Source organism: Opisthocomus hoazin, chromosome 8, assembly GCF_030867145.1.
Source record: "Opisthocomus hoazin isolate bOpiHoa1 chromosome 8, bOpiHoa1.hap1, whole genome shotgun sequence".
In the NCBI taxonomy this organism is placed as follows: Eukaryota; Metazoa; Chordata; class Aves; order Opisthocomiformes; family Opisthocomidae; genus Opisthocomus; species Opisthocomus hoazin.
In genome coordinates, this window is record NC_134421.1 from 13,924,011 (window position 1) to 13,942,925 (window position 18,915).

The 18,915-nt window shown below is 38.4% G+C and overlaps 1 protein-coding gene across 9 annotated transcripts in view; it reads right to left on the reverse strand.

The window, feature by feature from the left end:
- The window catches only part of LARGE1 (LARGE xylosyl- and glucuronyltransferase 1), a 290,868-nt gene that overhangs the window by 205,835 nt on the left and 66,118 nt on the right, over window positions 1-18,915 (reverse strand). Inside the window, exon 3 of one of the 9 annotated variants that reach the window (XM_075429418.1) lies at window positions 6-82. The exons of the other annotated variants lie outside the window; for them this stretch is intronic. Within the exon in view, the coding sequence (XP_075285533.1) occupies window positions 6-82 (77 nt within the window). The remainder of the gene's footprint in view (window positions 1-5; window positions 83-18,915) is intronic. 9 annotated transcript variants of the gene reach the window in all.

Here is an 18,915-nt window from a genome sequence, read left to right on the forward strand (position 1 = left end):
CTCACAAGTAGGGTCTTTCTCAAATAGCCAACATCATGTAATGCAATATGCACTGGATACATACTGCTTCTATCAGTGATACCTGTAAAACCCACAGGCAGCAAAGTAAGAGTCAACACTACATGTCTCTGCAACCATGCTGTTACAAGTACACTGGTACAAGTTTTTGGGATAATGACATCCAGACTCTGCAGCTTGAGGTTATAGTGTTGACAGTGGTTGTTGATTAGTTCATCCTGGGGATGCATTTTTTAAAAATAATTCAATTTTTCCTATATATTCTTTTAAATATCCACGCCAGTTAAGTTTCTGAACAGGTCAACATGGAGATGAAATCCAGCTTTTCTGCCCAGTGAATGTAAAGTATCCCAACAAATTCAGAAAGTATAAGAAGCACCACTGAACTCCCATACCAGCTACAAAGGAAAGCTAGGAATGTGGCAAACTCAGTTTTCTAAAAACTGCCATCATTCAGAGAAAACAGCCAAATCATTCTGCACGTTCATGCACATCTTTTATCTAACTAGGAAGGCATCTGGGGAAATCCCAGACAGAAAAGTCAGCTTGAGATGGATCACCCTAGGAAATGTTGAGGTGGTTCTTTTAATGGTGCTTTAAAAGAGAAAAGAGCCATAAACTATTTTGAAGGAAATTTCTACTACCTCCCCACCTCCCAAAGTTGTAAATAGCTTCCCTTCACTCTTAAATATTCATTTTCAGTGTATAAAATACCACACCTGCTAAATATTTTTTTCCAAACTAGACAATGTACCACGTGCAAGCCCTACACAAGCAATTCTATCAAAGGTCCATGAATGGTACTGAAGATGTTTAGCATAAATCAAAAGCTTTGGACTCAATCACGTATTCATTATTGGGTTTACTTGTAAAGATTTTTACCTAACATACCATCATCAAATAAATTGAAAGAAGATATTGCAGTTTTTTGACTCTGTTTTCCTTTCAATTCAATAGGTGCCAGGCAGGTATCGTCATGAAAGGAAAGTTCCTGACACAGTGGCTGGGGCAAGGGCTGAGCACAGAACAGCGTAGCAACTGTGTGCATTTCTGCCATACAAGCTTGCCACTGCCTTTGAGACTTCTCCTACAGCATCCACTGCTCCTTAAGCCATGGTCCTACTGAATCACTGTCACCGGCCTAAAAAGTCTTAGAAAGGAGTTTCACAGGCTGAAAATGAAGCTACGTTGGATGTGACATTGCTAGCTATAGTCATCTGTTCAGTAATAACACACACTGTAAGAAGGTTCACTTCATTTACACAACTCCATGGAGTGTTCCTCCTGATAGCTTTCAGTCTTAACAGCTGTGCTAATTACACACCTGTACTCAGAAATACATCACATGAAAGATGTTGGGAGAAAAAAAGAAAGGATGAGGAAGTAACTGGTCAGTTTAAGCACAGGCTCTAGGTGCAATACTCTGATCAAAAATCACCAGTGGCTCCTCTTCATCTGTTGCCCAGTGTTAGTATTTTCAGATACACCTGAGCCACACTCAACATTTGCAAATTTAGCCACTTTTATTGGATTTAGCTCAAAGCAGGGGAGATCAAAATCAGCCCAAGAGTGAAAGGGAACAGTTGGGAGAGTCTCTGGTAAGGGGTTTACAGTTTGAAACATGATCACAGCTTCACTGCTCCAGACACAATCAGGTTTTCTGCCCGTGTCAGACACACAGACGGTGCATGAATGTCAGGGTATTCTTCTCACTTGGTCGTCAACTTCTAATGTACTGAATGTGCTCCAAAAGCACCATATGTTTAAGAAACCGGGTGAAATAAGTAACATCCACAAAAGTTAGCTGTATGTACATCATGCACATATGTCTTGCTGTAAGTCATATGCTCTGCACTTCTACAATACACTCAGTTCAAGATTTATAAGACCTACTGCACATGTACAGACCAACAGACATTAATATAGCAACCTCAGGCCAGCTCATCCTCGGTTACTGCTAACGGTGCTAGGAAAGGCTACTGGCCTCAACAATGCCTGTGTGAAGGGTCACAGCAGGAAGGAAAATAAATTGGGCTTCTCATTACAAAGACTTACTCATGACCTTCTTACCACACAGCAACAGTGAACGGAATGACTTTCGTCACCTTCACATATGGTCAAATGCTTCCATTAACTACACTACCTTGTCAAAGTGGTTGCTTTGTTTTAAATCAAGGATTATCTCCTCAGCTTAAGTGTGAAGCAGCTCTCGGTGTGAGCAGCACATATATTAAAGCATGTAACACAACACTAATCACATTGGTTTCCAGTTTCTAATTCTTTATTTTTTTAATTATGGCATGACAGCTCAACTATGTCAGACATTCAGCAGGAGTTCAGTGGAACAATGGAAGTAATTATGAAAACAAAAATCAAATGTAATTAACTAGATTTCACTGCTCTACTATAAAAAGCTTTTCGAACTGCTTCATGCGTTTCCTTGCATTTGTTACAGTTAATCTTATCCCAGTAATCTGCCATTTGTTTTTAGATCCACTGAAACGAATATATACGGTTAAAGCTGTTTGTACACCAATCCTATGCCTTGGCCTTGCTGTGTTTCTTGAATTAATGCTAGCTAATTCTTTCTGGTTTTCCACACTTGCAGTCACAGAGTCAATGAACAATTTCTACTGTAAAGCTTTTCCCTTGGCTCTCTGTCAATGTAGCCATCCCTTACGAGAGATCTTTCACAGCTTTTTGCCAGACTCAAAATATAAATAACCTAAAGAAAAAAGCAGTATCTTAGCCAGTATTTTTCTGTTTTTCTTTAAAATGTTGCTAAAGTGGGGTTATAATGAGTTTACTCCTTGATAGTCAGTTTTTTATCTTGCAGCTTTAGGGTCTTCCAATTCTGGAAGTTGGTTGTCATGTGAGCAAACAGCTGTCTGGTGCTTAGGTGCTGGCTGGGGTTAAACCACATGATCTCATGAACCTCTTCTCCCACATGGAAGAACATGCTACAAAGACAAATCTAAGGCTCCCTTGCTCCCAAACTCTGGCATTGGAGATCTTCCCCACCAAACCAGACTTCTTAATCCTGTGGTATCATGACTTTAAAGAACGATTTGGTGTACACTCAGACTCAGCAGCCACCTGAGAAGTTCTGTGAAGCCACTTTAAAGAAACAGATTACAGCAGAGTCTCCAAATGCTACCAAATTTACTCTTTCTCAGCTAGTTACAAGAAAACAGTCCTATCTATAAGAGAGAAAATAGCCAATAAGTTGACAGCACAAATGAGTTCTGCCTTGGAACTGTGCTAACCGCTCCAAGGGCACACAGGATTGACATCATCTTTTGTGTCTTCACTCAGTATGTACCGTGGCTCTAGGAAAACTCTGTTAGTGTTCTGATAATCAAAGTTTTCTAGAATGTTCCAGCTGTAACCAACACCACCATAGGAATGGGGATCTATCCTGAAAGTAGTCACAGATAGGGAGAAGTAAATAAATAATACGCTTTCACTTTTTTCCTTTTTCCTATGTATTCCTTTATATGTACGTACATATATATATTTGTACATGCATTTTTAATGGCATTCCTTTTTCCTTTAAAGCCTAAACTGCTCAAATGAAGGAAAGCCTACAACTTTAAAAAATATTATCAAGGCATAATACAATTTAAGATCAACAGGATAAGAATCTTTTCCTAAGCCTTCGCTAAAATGCCACTGTTAATATGAAGGGGGGGGGGAATCCATCAGTTGAGATAGCAGCAACAAAACACAATCACAACAGAAAGATCAATCTTGCCTGTTATTCACATTTCATTTGCAACCCAAGAATGATACTTATTTTCAAAGCAGCTACTGACCCACTTTTCCAACGAGTTCTCCAAGCTCTGCTTTAGTCTACCCCCTCACCTGTATGGGCACATAGCACCAGCATTTCCCGATTCCCCAATTTATCTCAGGACCCAGCGCAGGCCAAAGAAAGTGAAACAGAGCCTGACTCTGCGTATGGCAGAAGTCTAAGAAGATACTATATACACATATTAAGAATACCTTAGAATTTGAGATCCCAATATCATTGAATTAAACACCTACTAGAGATCATGACCAAGCAGCAGAAATAACTTAACTGAATCTTTCAACTGAGTAACTGGGAATCTTTCAATGGTAAAGAAATTCTGCTCCAGAATCACAGTTTACACTCCGACCACAGCATTAATACGTATCTGAATTTCAGGCTTAATAAAAGGAGTAAACTCCACAACTTCCCACATCCAGGCCTCTCCACCTGAAACAAAGGCAGGAGGAAAAAGAAAACCTAACATGCTACCTGTTCTTGGCTAGAAGAAAATACAAGTATGTTGCTGCATTATTGCTCTCGCTGCCTTTATACCAGAGCATCTTTCTCCTTCGTAATCAAATACTGAAGTCATGGGTTTGTCCATTCATTAACTCCCTTTCTTAGATACTGCGTGCATGCAACACACAGAAAACAGAATGGTCTTTAAATCAGAAGTAGGATGTTACATGCAGCATATGTAACACCTTTCAAGAATATTGATGCTAATACTTTGCTTCTCAGCTAAAGTTCTTGTATGCTTATTCAAAAGTAGTGTTTACCTTCATTGGAATCCTCTACGTACAAAGCTGCTCTAACGAGTAAGTTGATTAAAGATTCATCAGAAAGTTTTGCCACAGAGAAAACAATTACTGCTTGAAGTGTTCCTCTGTGGCAAAAGAATCCATGTCCCTCTATGAAGCAAAGTCGTATTATATAAATAAGAAAAGGAACCCTTTATTTTACTGTATAGATCTCAAACTACAAGTTAATTTTACATGCATGGGGATTTGTAACACACTTGCAGCAGCTACTTACTTGTCAGATGGAAACAGAAGCTGGCACCCTACTTGCAAATTGCTCTTTATGAAATACATGTATTAATTTAAAAAAATAAAACCAGAGAGAAATGGGCCCAAGTGGCGCTCTCCTCAATCCTGACAGTGAGGAGGAAAGAGCTAAGGAGGAGTGGACGGATCCTTTGGGTCAAAAGTTGGTTGCGCAGCTGGTATTCGTAAGAGGTATTTCAATTTTACAACTACGAGACCCCCTCAGAGAATGGCAGACTGCTAACAAGAGACACGATCCATCTGACCACATGGGGAAAAAGTGTCTTTTCCAATAGGCTGGATCCAAACCTGTGATGCACTAAATTGTGAGTAATGAGGAGGGAGATGAAAACCCACCACCAAATGAGAAAGTAGTGGATTGGGTCGGCAAACAAAGGATGTTGAGTCATGTGGACAAGAGAGACCTGTGTGCAGCAATGAGGTAATGGATGGACACAGGCTTTATAGAAAGGACTAGTCAAGAAGGCAAGGAGGAGGAAGTGCCCTGTATATGAGAGCAGGAGAAAAGCATGGAGCTCCTCTTGGGATCTTTCCTCTTTACTCACCACTGGTGAGAAACATCTGGAGTGCCGTGTCCAGGCCTGGGCTTCCCAGTGCAAGGACACAGCCAGAGAGGTTGTGGAACCTTCATTCTCAGCGACATTCAAAACCCAACTGGACATGGCCCTGAGCAACCTTCTTTAGCTGAACTTGCTTTGAGGAGGGAGCTGGACTAGACAATGTCCAGAGGTCCCTTCCAAACTCAATTCCATGATTCTACAATTTTGTACTCAGCTATAAAATATACACAGTGACCATTGAATTTAAATCCTCAAAAATTTCAACTAACATCTACTGCTCTATGTGTGAATAATAATGCACATAAACAATTACATCAAAATACATAGATAATCTCAGGTTAAACTTTTAGCTGGTATAAATCAGTACACTTTCACTTTCAATTCGACCTGCATCAAATCACAAAAAATACGGACTAAGTCCCTCACAATTAACGGACAATAGGTTGAATTCTTTGTATAACCACTGAAGTTCTCACCTCCTCACTACATATTACTTAAATATTACTGAAGCCACAAATATTTCTATCAAATTTATATAAAAATAAAACAAATTATGTAATGCAAATTCCAAGAATTGCTGGGAATTTCATATTTGAATAATCAAGGAATCAGCAAACAGGAAAAAAACATAATATATATATAGCCATGATCAAAAGCAGAAGAGAAATCCTTCACTACGATTACAGCGCTACTTTGCGAAGCACATTATACATTCTCAACAGTTCTTTGATGCTACTAGAGAACATTAAATAGCACCATGAGTTGTGAGCTACATTTTTTAGTGAGTTTCCTGCTGAAATCCTTGTGTGTCAAGGTCCACTATTTATTTGTTCTTAAACATTATACCATCAGGCAGGCTACAAAGACTGCCCATTTCCCTAGGTTTTCCCAGGGCTAAGTGGGTTCTACACAAGTTGATGGCAAAGGTGCTTCCCTTCCTTCTCTTACCTGACATAGAAGCAAAATTCTTGCAGAATAATTTCATATCGGGCACTTTTTTAAGTAGGGTAGGCAGCTGTACATTTAGGTTATTTCACATAGGACTATCCTTGAACACTGGAACAGGGCTTGATAAAATGGAATTTATAAATACAGATTTCTCACGGCTTCCTATTGGGCACTACACAGATTAACATGGGTGTTAGAAAAGAATGGTATATGAGTTTAATGCAATTACAAAACAAGCATGTAAGGTGTTATGAAAGCTGAACAAAGCTGTAGAAACTAGCCTCAACAGGAGACACTGACAAAATCCCTTGCTACAGAATCCAAGTTTCCCACGTGTGGAGTTAGCATTTCAACAGAATCACAGAATAATTTAGGTTGGAAGGGACCTCTGGAGGTCATCTAGTCCAATCCTCTGCACAAAGCAGGTTGACAATCTGTAATTTGGATAGCTACTTACTCTTCATTTAAAAACTATCATCTGAGGCAGTGTGGTCTGCCCAGAGAAAAAGGGCAGTGGCTAAGGGTTTCTATGTTCTCTCCCCACATTTCCTCAAAATGTAGCGATTTCCACTGAACATTTCATAGTTGCTCTGCAAGATAACTTCAGTCTTTGTAATCCCTTACTAATGTCATTATCATCATTGTTCTCTGAAGTTCCTATAATTCTGCAATTAAATGAAGGTGCAGAAATAATAAATATAAAATATTTAACAAGTCCCTTGTAAAGAAAATGAATATACTGAAAAGCATGACCTTATTCAAATGCACATAATTAACACTTCCACTTTAAATTTTATTATAATTCATCATTTTGGGGGCAGAGAGGAAGTTGCCAGATCTTTTCTAATGAAAGGAGAAGAGGATAATAGTGATGCTGAGGATCATCAAAGGATTCAGTAGACTGTGTAGTTATGGACATGCTGTGTAACACAAGACCGTGCTTTGCACTGGCTGGTGTTCGAGATCAGGGGAGGGAAAGCGAGGAAGAACACCTCTTACTCTTTCTCCTAACTCTGCTTCTACAACCTAGTATCTTTTAAGACAATTTGACTCTATGTTGTATGGCAATCACTAATATAAATCCAGAGAAGTAGTAAAGCTAGCCTCTAGTAACTTCAACAGTAGGTCTTCTGAGAGTAGGACAAAGGCTGGGTAAGAGTCTCAGAGAAGAATTAAGGTGAAGGAGTTCCTCCCTCTCTAGTATGAGACTGTTGCTGACTGGATGGAATTACTTCACCAGAGTGAGACAATCAAGCAGAAACGACTGAAAGTCATATTATGAATATTCACACCTCTAAAGCAAACTCTGAAGGACACCTGAGCTTTCTACACTTTAGACTTATTTCTGCTACAATTCTATATATTAGATCTTAATAACAGTTTAAAACCAAAAGATCTTTAAATATATCTGTATACAGACAGACATATATAACTTCAACTGATAGCAAAGCCAAAATGATACATTTGAAATTTAAAGAAAAGCTAGTCTAACCAATGGAGCTGCAGTTAAAACAATCCCACGAGTACCAATATTGTTTAATAACTTTGTTCCCTTGCTTGTTCCAGATCTGTGATCTACTAGGGTTATCCACACATATCTCGGCTCCTGGGCCTTCTTTCAGAGTAACCCAGCTAGGTCATTCTGACACAGAATCAGGTGATGCTCTGATTCACTCCAGGGACGGTTCCCTCCAGACACCATGGATGAGATTGCTCCCTGAGCACTACAACAATTCCCCAGCACTGCCTCAGCAGGTTTGCTGCCTTCAGGCACTGCCATCATGCAACGCCTCAAGAAATACAACATACACCCTTCACATCATGTCATGACTTGGGTGAACTGAGGCAGTTTTTCTCAATCATATAAAGAAAAAAAAAAATAACAACGCCTTGGGACTCAAAGGAGATCTAAGCAAAGCACACTATGCAACACAGATGCAGCCAGTCTGCTCTACAGGGGCCATGTGCTGTGAGTGATGGCCGTTCTCCACCTCTTGGCCTGCAGATCAGGATGTGCTCTCTGGAGGCAATGCCTTTGGCCTTATAAATGTCATTGTTATAACGTCTGTATTTGTTATCTACTTTGATAGTCTACCCTGTTCTTGTATCATAGCATTGTTCTTTATCATACCTGCACAGGGCACAATATTTAGAATCTACAGGCCATGTAAGCTGCAGGTACGTAGTAGATACAACGATCATAAACTACAGGGGGTCAATTCAGTTATACCAGCAGAGACTAGGACCAATATACTGACCCCAAGGTCAGCGTTTCACCAACAAGATAAGATTTATCCCAGTATGTATTGCAACAGGTAGCAATAATTGCTATAGATTACGGCATTTTATGCAGAAGAAATTTCTCCATTGCTCACAGGGAACTGTCAGTAGTACAGCATGAAAATATAATGAACAGGAAAAAAATTCTAGCATATTGCTAAAAAAAAATCTTTTTAAAACTTATTTTGTTGCTAGGAGATGCAAAAATATAGGACATAAGAATGTAGTTATTTGAAGGGCAACAAAAGTAGTCCATAGTATTATCAAAAATGTACCACGTTATTATTAGTTATAGTGATTCATACAGATTGGTTGATTTTGACAACAAATTACATAATATTGTTTTTCCAAGATTCACCCACAGCTATGAGGATATACGTTGCTAGGACAAGTTTTGTTTAGTGCCAAGATTATATTAACTACTTTTTCAATTGATGAAAAGATTAAAAAAGGCTGAAAAAAGGCTTAGGTGTCTTTTTTTTTTGTGTGTGTTGAAGATTAAAACTATAGACATATAAAACACTTGCAGTGATTACATATTATTGCACAGCTGACAGAGAAGGTAAATACTTTATTTCAAACACATTAACAATGTTTGAAAAGTCAGAGATCATGCTCAAATCAAATGGTTCAAACCTTGATAGTATGTCATCATTTGCACTTCACAGTGCTAATGTTAACTTTGGGATACACAACTTAAAAAAAAGAGTATTTTTTCCCACCACTAATTGCTGGAAAAAATATCTATTGTATAAATTTTACAGGCAACTTATAACTTGGTCTTGAAAGTTCTAAAGTGAAGTTTTCAATTTCTTTTCCTTATTTGTCCAAAAAGTTTCAAAATTACAAGACTTCTTTTGCTTGCCTTGTTTTATGGAAATATCAAGGCATACCTTGTAGGGACTGTACGTTTCATACCATGCTATCAAAAGAACCTTAAAATGTACTCCACTTAGAAGTTGCTCTTGTACATAAGGTGAAGACAGCTCAAATGCATATTTTGTCTGTATTAAGAATGACAAAGATGAAGATGAGGGACAGACCTACTTAGTGACATAAGGCTATTTATAACTCTTCTATAATATGCCAAAAATGTCTTGTACAGTCTTAAGAATAGCATGATCTTACATTTGCTGATATTTAGACATAATTTTGTTATTACAGGGTAAAATATGACCTAAGCGGCTGATTCTTTGGCCATATCTGCATTTCTTATGTCTTACCTAACCTAACACCTTATGAAAGCAGAAAAAAAATGTGGTTTCTTTCAGTAATACGCATTAGCTCTAAAATGCATACAATCAACTTTGTATTTTGGTGCCATCAAGCAAAATCATCTTAATTTGATTAAATTTCTCTAAAATTAGATAATTTTTAAAGAAAATACATTCATTCTTGAAGGGTTGCAACTTGATAAAATGCTAAAGACGGGTGTTAATTGTTTGTATTTTGTAAAGATTACGCATTCTTTTAGCATTGTGTAAGAAAATGGACTAATGCTTCACATTTGAAAACTGGTGAAATGTGTTAGTTTCTAGCTCGCGTACAGTAGTTAGAAGAATATTTTACTTTTACGGACTTGAATAGATTAAAGAAACCTGTTAATATTAATTGTTACAGCTGACCTTAAAATTATATTTAATCTCTACAGGTTAAGACTTCTACAAACTGATTTTGAAGGAGAGAGACAGTGAAATATATTGAAAGCGACCATAAGTACCATTTTAAAAAAGAAACTGAAGCTTTAGATAATTGGACAGCAGGGCTGAAGACTATAAAAATGTATAGTTGAATGAAAAATACGCTAGAGAAAATGATGTTCCTGTAAAATGCCCCTTAAACTATGGTAATATGTCTCATTTCTGCCTAAGTGGCCATTTTAACAACAAACATCAGCAGCCTGACAACCTCAGGTGTCCCAGAATCGAAAACAAAGGCCCTGCCATCTCCAGGGGGAGTGGAGGAAGGGGCTGCTCTTCTCATTTTCCTCAACAGCACCTTCAGATTAGAAAGCTTTGAAATTTCCTATCTCAGATTATACTTGAAACTATGAAAAACAGGAACTTTTCCTTTTTTTTTTTTCTAAACTAAAGCTGAAGTTATGTTAGAACTTTAAGAACCGAACTTGACATAAAATGCCACCTCCTCATGGCTCCTGAGAAAATGGTAGGTGTTGGCACTACTGCTGTAGGCACTACTGAAAAGGCATGTATCTGTTGGAAGAGAGTTCAGACCACTACTGGATACTGATCATAAATTCAGGCTGTTACCAGGCAGCTCCCAAAAACTCTGAGTCCGATTCAGGCAGATACACGCCAGCTGGGTCTGCTGTTACACTGTCTCCCAGACACACATTGTGCTGACAAACTGCTTATAAACTTTAATAAACAGATGCCTGGAGTAGTTTGTATCCAACAAAGATAGAGGTCCTTTAATATTTTAACTATTGAGAACACCTTACTAAGTATTCACATAGAAATAAGAATCCATGTTAAGACCTTTTCAGATTAATATTATAAACCAGTAGTATGAAGTAAAGCAGACCATCATAGGTTGAATCATGTCTTCTTAGTGTCTAAAAACACTTCAAAAAAAATAATGTTGAATGTGCAATACATCTTGAGGTATTTCTTGTCATCTTCAAAGCCATATTCAACAATATGATCAAATACTGTACGTGTCATTCTCCTAATACTTAACGTGATGCTGGCAAATAAATAGACAAAAGAGTTCAGGATGAGAACTGGCTTTTGCATAGAAATGATAGCAGGATTTGATCAGACTTGAAAAACTGTGAAACACTGAAATAGCACTTTGGGAGGATGTAATTTTACTACTTGTGACGCTAAAATACGTTAGTAGTATAAACAGGGGAGGTTAGCTATTTTCAGCCACCATTTGAAGGTCTCAACTTTTTTTAGCATTTCTAACATTCCTGTAACATACCCTGATATTAAGATACCAGGATCTCTAAATTAAATGTCATAATATCTACATGTCTTTGGGAGTCCTTGGGTCTTTAAAGTAAAAAAATTAAGAATTCAAGGAAAACTGAGTTTACTGGTTACACAGCAGGTCAATGCTAAGTTGGGAGAAGCATCCAAAAAGCCTAACTGCAGTGAAAATATCTCATCTAAGCAATACCTCAGTCCTCATTAATATTTTACAACAGTAGCTCAATAATATTGTCTAAGTGCACTAACAAAGATTAATGAATCAGATCTACACATTCTGCGTATTATTAATTTGTTTTTTTCATAATGACATGCTGGAATTCTCTGTTTAGTTTTTAGAGCCATCTGTGAGGTTAAGAGGTTTTGGATAAGAGCATGTAAAATTGTTTCACTGTGTGTGTAATATGAAGGACCTTGAGGTATAAAAATTCAAAAGTTTATGGGGAAAAAAGTTTAATCAGCATGCTAATAGCAGTAACACTATCAATTGAAACCCTACAGCTAACATGACATATGTCCCAGAAATTCAATCTCCATTCCTTTTGGTGAATCAGTGTAGAAAAACGCAGGGAAACAGGCAGTTTCAGCTCCAACTGAGAAAGAAGCCAAGTAATTTACACCAGCATTTTAATTCAGAGGAGGAATACCGTCACCCCTTTTGACAAAACCTCCCCAAGCATACCTGCTTACTCCAGGCTGAGCTACATTACAGAGGAGTCCAAGAGGACACAAACTGGATACCCTCAGGATGACACAAACCCAGAAGACGCATTCCAGAGCGCGTGCCAAAGGACGCTACGGATGCTCAGCTGCTGGGACAAGACTGTAACTAGCCTACTGTACAAATCTTGAATAAATGCAGCTTGTGTATCAGGTCCTCGGCACCAACTATTTCACTCTACAAATCCACTCCTGCTGCGCCTCAGTATTTGCTAACATGGACAAAGCTGTACCATATCAAGCTGTAGAACAAGCCGAAGCCACGCAAAATGGGATGTGAACTGAAAAAACCCAGTTTCATATAGCTATATGAATAAGGAACAATTCACAGGCTGTGGCGCTGTCAGGAAAATCAACGGCTGTGATCAAATGCAAGTTTTTTCTTCATCTAAGAATTAAGCTATAAAAGAATTCCTTTTTTATCATCCCATTCATAACCTGTCTTATGTTGAAGCATAAGAGCTCAGCTAATTAGGTACTTGATAAAGGTAGCTTATTTGGGGCATTTTCCTGCTTTTGCACTTACGGTAGGAAGAGGAGATAAATTACTTCTTTAACATCAACACTTTTTTTCCTCAAATCTACAATTCTAAGCAGTTATTTCCTCAAAGGTGGCAATGAAAGGAATTAGATGTATTCTAACTTTCAGTGCTTCAGAGAAATTTTTTAAAGACGACAGACCAAACTTAAACACATCCTGATGTTGTGGTTCTAAACACTTACGAGAAAATAAATGTGTTTCAGCTAAAAGGGATGCTCCATTTGAAAGTCAGCTATATAATTCCACAAAGTCGCTTGCATTTTTCAGCGAGGCACAGCGACGCGTTGCAACACTGCAGTCAGATGGCAGATGTCACATTGTTTAGCCAGATGATGACAAGAGAGGACTCTCCCTTGATGCCTCAACGAAAGAGGAGAGGTGACTGAAAATGAATTAATCTCTCTGACAACGTTAGGCAATAAAACATCATGACACACATTTGCCAGTTGCGGAAAAACATACAGTAGCCAGGCCGTGGAAGAAATGTCCCACTGAATCCTAGAAGTGAGTGGCTGGCCTTCCCACATAGCACAAATAACAGTTAATACTGTGCAAACAAAAACCTACTTGCAGTCAAAATGGCAAGATTTCTACATTTTTCCTGCTCACAGTGCAGAACCTTCTTCTTGCACCATCATGCCTATCAGCCTTACCACGCGAGGGTCACATCTGTAAGTGGTGTGAGAACACAGGAAGCTCTTGCCCCTATAGACCTTGTGATCTAAAATCATGCAGAAAGAATATTCCGATCTTCCATAGTACAGAGAGTATCAGGGCAGACTGATGGGCCTCGTCTATACCCAGACTAAGTCTGAAATGCGAGATGAAAAATGGATTCCAAAGACCAAGTTAACCACCTTAATGCGAAGTTATTCCTCTTTAAAAAGCATTATTACCACAGATTCCTTCATTCTGTGATCAGACCCTCTCTCCCAGTTCAATGCCCAAGACAATCCACAAGCTCAGGCTGTCTCTCTCACCGACCGATTCTTTAGCAGCATAGTTGAACACCATACAGAGGGAAAAAATAACAACTGAGAAGACACCTTAACTCGCCTTTGGTTTTTTGCACCTAACTAACTTTCTGAAGAGATGACCATTTTGGGATTAATTTTTTTAGGAAGTTCTCAGTGTCATACTTAAATTCCTCTCAAACATTTTAAAACATAGGAAGGTCTAAGGGAATTTTCAAAAGTCTATTTTGCAGTCCTGTGATCTGGCATGTGCCCAGTATTTAGTGCTGAATTACAGCTCTGGGAAATAAAAGAAACAATGATTTTCACTGATGTATCGAGGAATAAATTCCAGGTTTTTAATGAGCTGGTCAAAGTCCATTCCAGACAGGAAACTCCACCACACCAAACACCCACACTTGCGAAACAGCTCTGCATGACGGTATCCAACGGCAAGGCTACAGGTTAGACAGCCTCTACCCTCAGGATCAAAAAGGTCTGACCTTCTCATGTCCACCCCTACTCAGCGTTACACAAGAAGGCAACACAAACCTAGATTTTGCCTGCTTACTCATATCCCTTCCACGGACAACACACATTCTTACAATATTTAAAAACTGATACTACAATAACAGTCTTGGTCTTTCCTTCCAGTTTTATGTGGGTTGATTTAACACTGGTCACATTGTGCATATGAATAGGAACACAAGCAGGTGCGTCATGTTTATTTGAAGAAAAATTTACAGAACTAATACATGACAATTTGTTTTCACATTTCTGCTTTGCAGACACAGAAGTAGATGATCCTTTTTGGACCACTGCGATCCTTGCACATTCTAAGTCTTATGAAAATACACACATAAATTAGCTTATTTGGTTAAAAGTCTCATGTTTTTAGGACATGGCAACAGAGCTATGACATGGGATTGTGGTCACAGAGGGAGAAAGAAATGAAGTCTCATTACAAGAGCTACATACAATCTTCAGCACTCACGCTAACATCACTTTTCCTGAGATACAATCTGACTTTGCAGACATTTACAGCTCGAATGGGTGTTTTGCAAATAAAACACTAGAAGGCGGCTAACGCTACCTTTCATTACCCAAATAGGGTGATAGAAAAAGGAATAAGGATGGTAATGAAACTGAGAGGAATGACCTTACAGGCTGCTGCCAAGTCAAAAAGATCATCTCTGCAATGCCCACACATTGCTAAAAATCACTGCTTTCCTTAGTAACTGGCAACTGCAGATCAGAGAGACATCCTTACACGCTAGCTCAGTTCATACTTCTTCCCCACTCACACTTAAGTCTGACACTACGATTATTAGTTGAGACCCCCGTAATTCTCACATTTCAGCAGCATGAAAGTATTATCTGAAGCAGTGGGTGCATCACCGTCAAATCCTTCACACATACAAAGAAATGGCCGAGAGATACCCCAATGCTTTTTAGGAAGACAGCAGAAAAATCAAAATCCAAAATACAGAAGTAGAAGAAAGATGGAAACCTAGACTCAAATTATATAAGACAGATAATTATTATATAAGACAGATAATTAGTTTTTTATTGAAGACGGTCTTCTTGTTATCCCTTATCAAATTCCTAAAATGCAATACCTCAAGAAAGGCCTATTCATTTTGACATTATTTGGCTTTACAGAAACAGGAGGTGGTAATTCTAGTTTAGGTGCAAAATGAACTATTTTTTCAAAGGTGGTAATCTAGATGCAAATACTGTCTGAAGTCCAAAATTAAAATTAAAAAAAAAAAAAATCTGCTTTGCCATTGTGGGATGTCTACCTTTTAATAAACTCACTCTTGTAAAGACTCAACAAGACATGACTGGACAGGGTGCTAGACCATCTCATCTAGGCTCCCTTTGCCACAAAAGGTTGGACCAGATCATCTTTTGAGGTTGCTTCCCACCTGGGCTGTTCTATTGATTCTACGAACAGAAATGCCCATGTTGTATTAAATACTACAAGTTCTAGATTTAGAAACTTTCACAGTAGTACTCAGTACTTTTGTAAAACAAGGTCTTAAAATGTCTCAGATTCAGAATTAACACCGCCAGAATTAGCAACTAGCTTCAGATATGTAGGTTCTAAGAAGTTATGACCTAAATTATAATGCAAAAATAGGCCCCAGAAGGGAAAGGTCATACCAGCAAACCATCCCTTCTCTTGGTAAAAAGAAGACAGGGCTTGTAGAAGCATTAAAAATATCTTTCACCATTGATTTTAGTTTTTTTGGTTTGTTCTTTTTTGGTGGTTTGTTTTGGTTCTTGGTGGTTTTTTTTTATTTTTGGGGGTTTTTTGGGAGGGGGGGTTTGTTTGTTTGGGTTTTTTTGGGTGTTTTTTTTTTTTTTTTTTTTTTTTTTACACACCACTTTTAAACATCTCCGTATTGTTTGATAAATACCAAGAGTTTGGGAAAGGAAATGAAAGACCTTTCCCCTACCTGAGCTCAAATAAAAGAAAGATTGCTTCATCACTTCTTAGCTGTGGTCTTAGCCCTCGAAAAGCAAAGGCTAATCATAATATGCAAGATTCTGTAATTAGAAAAGAAACATAATCTACTATCACTCACATATATTAACAAGAAGCAAAAATCCTCTATAACAAGGAACAAAACTTATTCCCCTTCCCCCACCCTTTTTTTTTTTTCCTTTTCATTTAAGCAGCAATTCCATTTATTTCACTTCATCACAAATTTCTTTTGGAAAACAATCAACCAGCTAACACAAACTGACCACAGAAGCAGAACACCTACACCCTCGACAAAAAGTCAAAGCCAAAAAGTCACATCATTGTAAATGACTGAGCCAGCTACTCTCAAAAGATCAGCTGTTATTGCAGATTAGATATTACAACTCACATTTCTAATGCTTATAATGCCTCTTGGGAAAATAAACAACCTCCAACCTCTTTACAAGAAAAACTTATTTAATCCACATAATACATTACCTACTCTGCTTATTATGTATGTAATATACACACACTCTTCCTCTGTCTCTTGGACCATTTAATAACAATATAAGCTAATGAAGTCAATATCTTCTAGTTTTTTCTTTGTTCCAGACGCTTTTAAAAGGAGCATAAAGGTCCTATTTTTCAGGCAAAGATTCCAACTAATAAAGAGTTAGAAAAGATAAACATAGAAAGCACAACACAGGAATTTCTTCAGGTGCAGTGCTTCTCATAAGGCAACATGGACTCATCAGTTCATTGGATACTCCACACAATTAAAGCAGCATTTTCTAGCCAGAGGGAGGACAGGGGAGCAGGGGAATGCCAGTGACTCCTCAGGCTGAGATACAACACAACAGAGCATACACCTAAAGCTTTCATGATGTATCTCTTCTTCTCAAGGACTACAGAATTCAAAGGGATTATGGAACTCACTTGTACTTTGGCAAAGGATGTTGTTGTATCCCAACAATCAATCAGATGTGTAGAGATCTGTAATTGGACCGAAGAATAGTTTGAATGAAGTATGAATGGAAACCTACGTGTTCTGAAAGCACCAAAAGAAACAGTCAAAAATGGAACAAGAGATGCTACGTGTTGATGGGCACCCCCAAACCCACCAGTTATCAACTGCACTTCGGTATGCAGTTTCCAAGAGGTCTGGTTTTGTAAAATAGAGGGCAAAATCAAATCATTAAGAGAAGGTGACAGGAAGATAAAGAACAGAATTAGAGCTATAAACCACCCACACAAGGTGGCAGAAGGACAGTGGGGAAATCAGCAATTTTGCCTACTGACTTACAGAGACGGTACAGAATGAAAAGGCTAAGATTGCAATCACTGTCAACTCCTAATGAGTATAAAAGGTACACTCAAAAAACAACATGTGATCACCTATCAAGAAAAAAACCAGCAGATGGTAAGGACTTCATAGCTGGCATCTTTCACCCTTCCAGTCACTGTAAGTAATCCTAGTCCCGTCACTTGGCCACACATTCTGGTGCTTCTGGGTATGTAAGTAAGAGACTGAAATCAGTGAAAATATGAATGTGAGAAAGAAAAATGTGTTTTGTGAAAGTAAAATCACCTTTCCCTTCTTTAGGGCTTCCACATTAAATTTTGTTACATTACTTACAAAAGTTATGATCGTTTGTGGTCCCAGGCCAGGGCACTGAAAAAAGTCATAGGCTGCTTAGCTCACAGCAATAAGCTGTGTCCCTTAACAAGTAGTATCCCTTGCTGCACAAGCCAACGTGCTTGGGGATGCCGAATCATATGATCCCATTCACAAATGCATGCTTACTGCATAGTCTCATGGAAAACATGTGCCACAAGATCAAATAACTATCCCTAAGCATCTTACATGCTGGGATTTTAATAATTAGACAAATCTGTTCATAAACAGAAAAAAAGCGTGATGTGTCACTCATCTATAAACACTCTCATCATGCAAGTGTTTTCCTGCTGTCTTCTATAAAATGAACCACTGGGAAAGGATAAAGCAACTTAATGTCCTAGAGCCAATAAAAGCCACCAGCTCTACTGTTGTTACTGGTACTAATAGAGTAATTAATTGCCTTTTCTCACACGTGGTAGTCTCCACTAGTAGAGCCCCATACATGAATATCAAACCCAGGCAGAGTCCTTCCTCCAGTGGGCGATGGGCTGAGATTTGTGATCCATGCAGATCCAAGTCCTACCCCTGCTGTTGCTGTGAAATTCCATACGGTCACGGTGAACGACAGAGTGACAACCATGAAGCAGCCGCAGATTTGTTACAGTTCAGTCCCTGGTTAACAGCGATCTGAGAAACATTTCTGCTCATCTTTACAGTTCATACTCTTCACAGAAGGAACCACGCTTACAAACATAACATCACACACGCACTTATGTTCTTATTTAACTTTTTCTGCTGTACGCACCTACAGCAAATGGATGAATTCTCCACTGCATTTGACACAACAGTAATGACTTTTAAGCAAGCAATAATGCTGGCCCCAAAGAGCTTGAAAGCTGACAGGCAAAACAAAGGGAGTCAATTTTCCACATCTGAAAAACAGTAGCACGCAAAATTGTGGAAGCATTGATAAATACAGCACATTATTATATA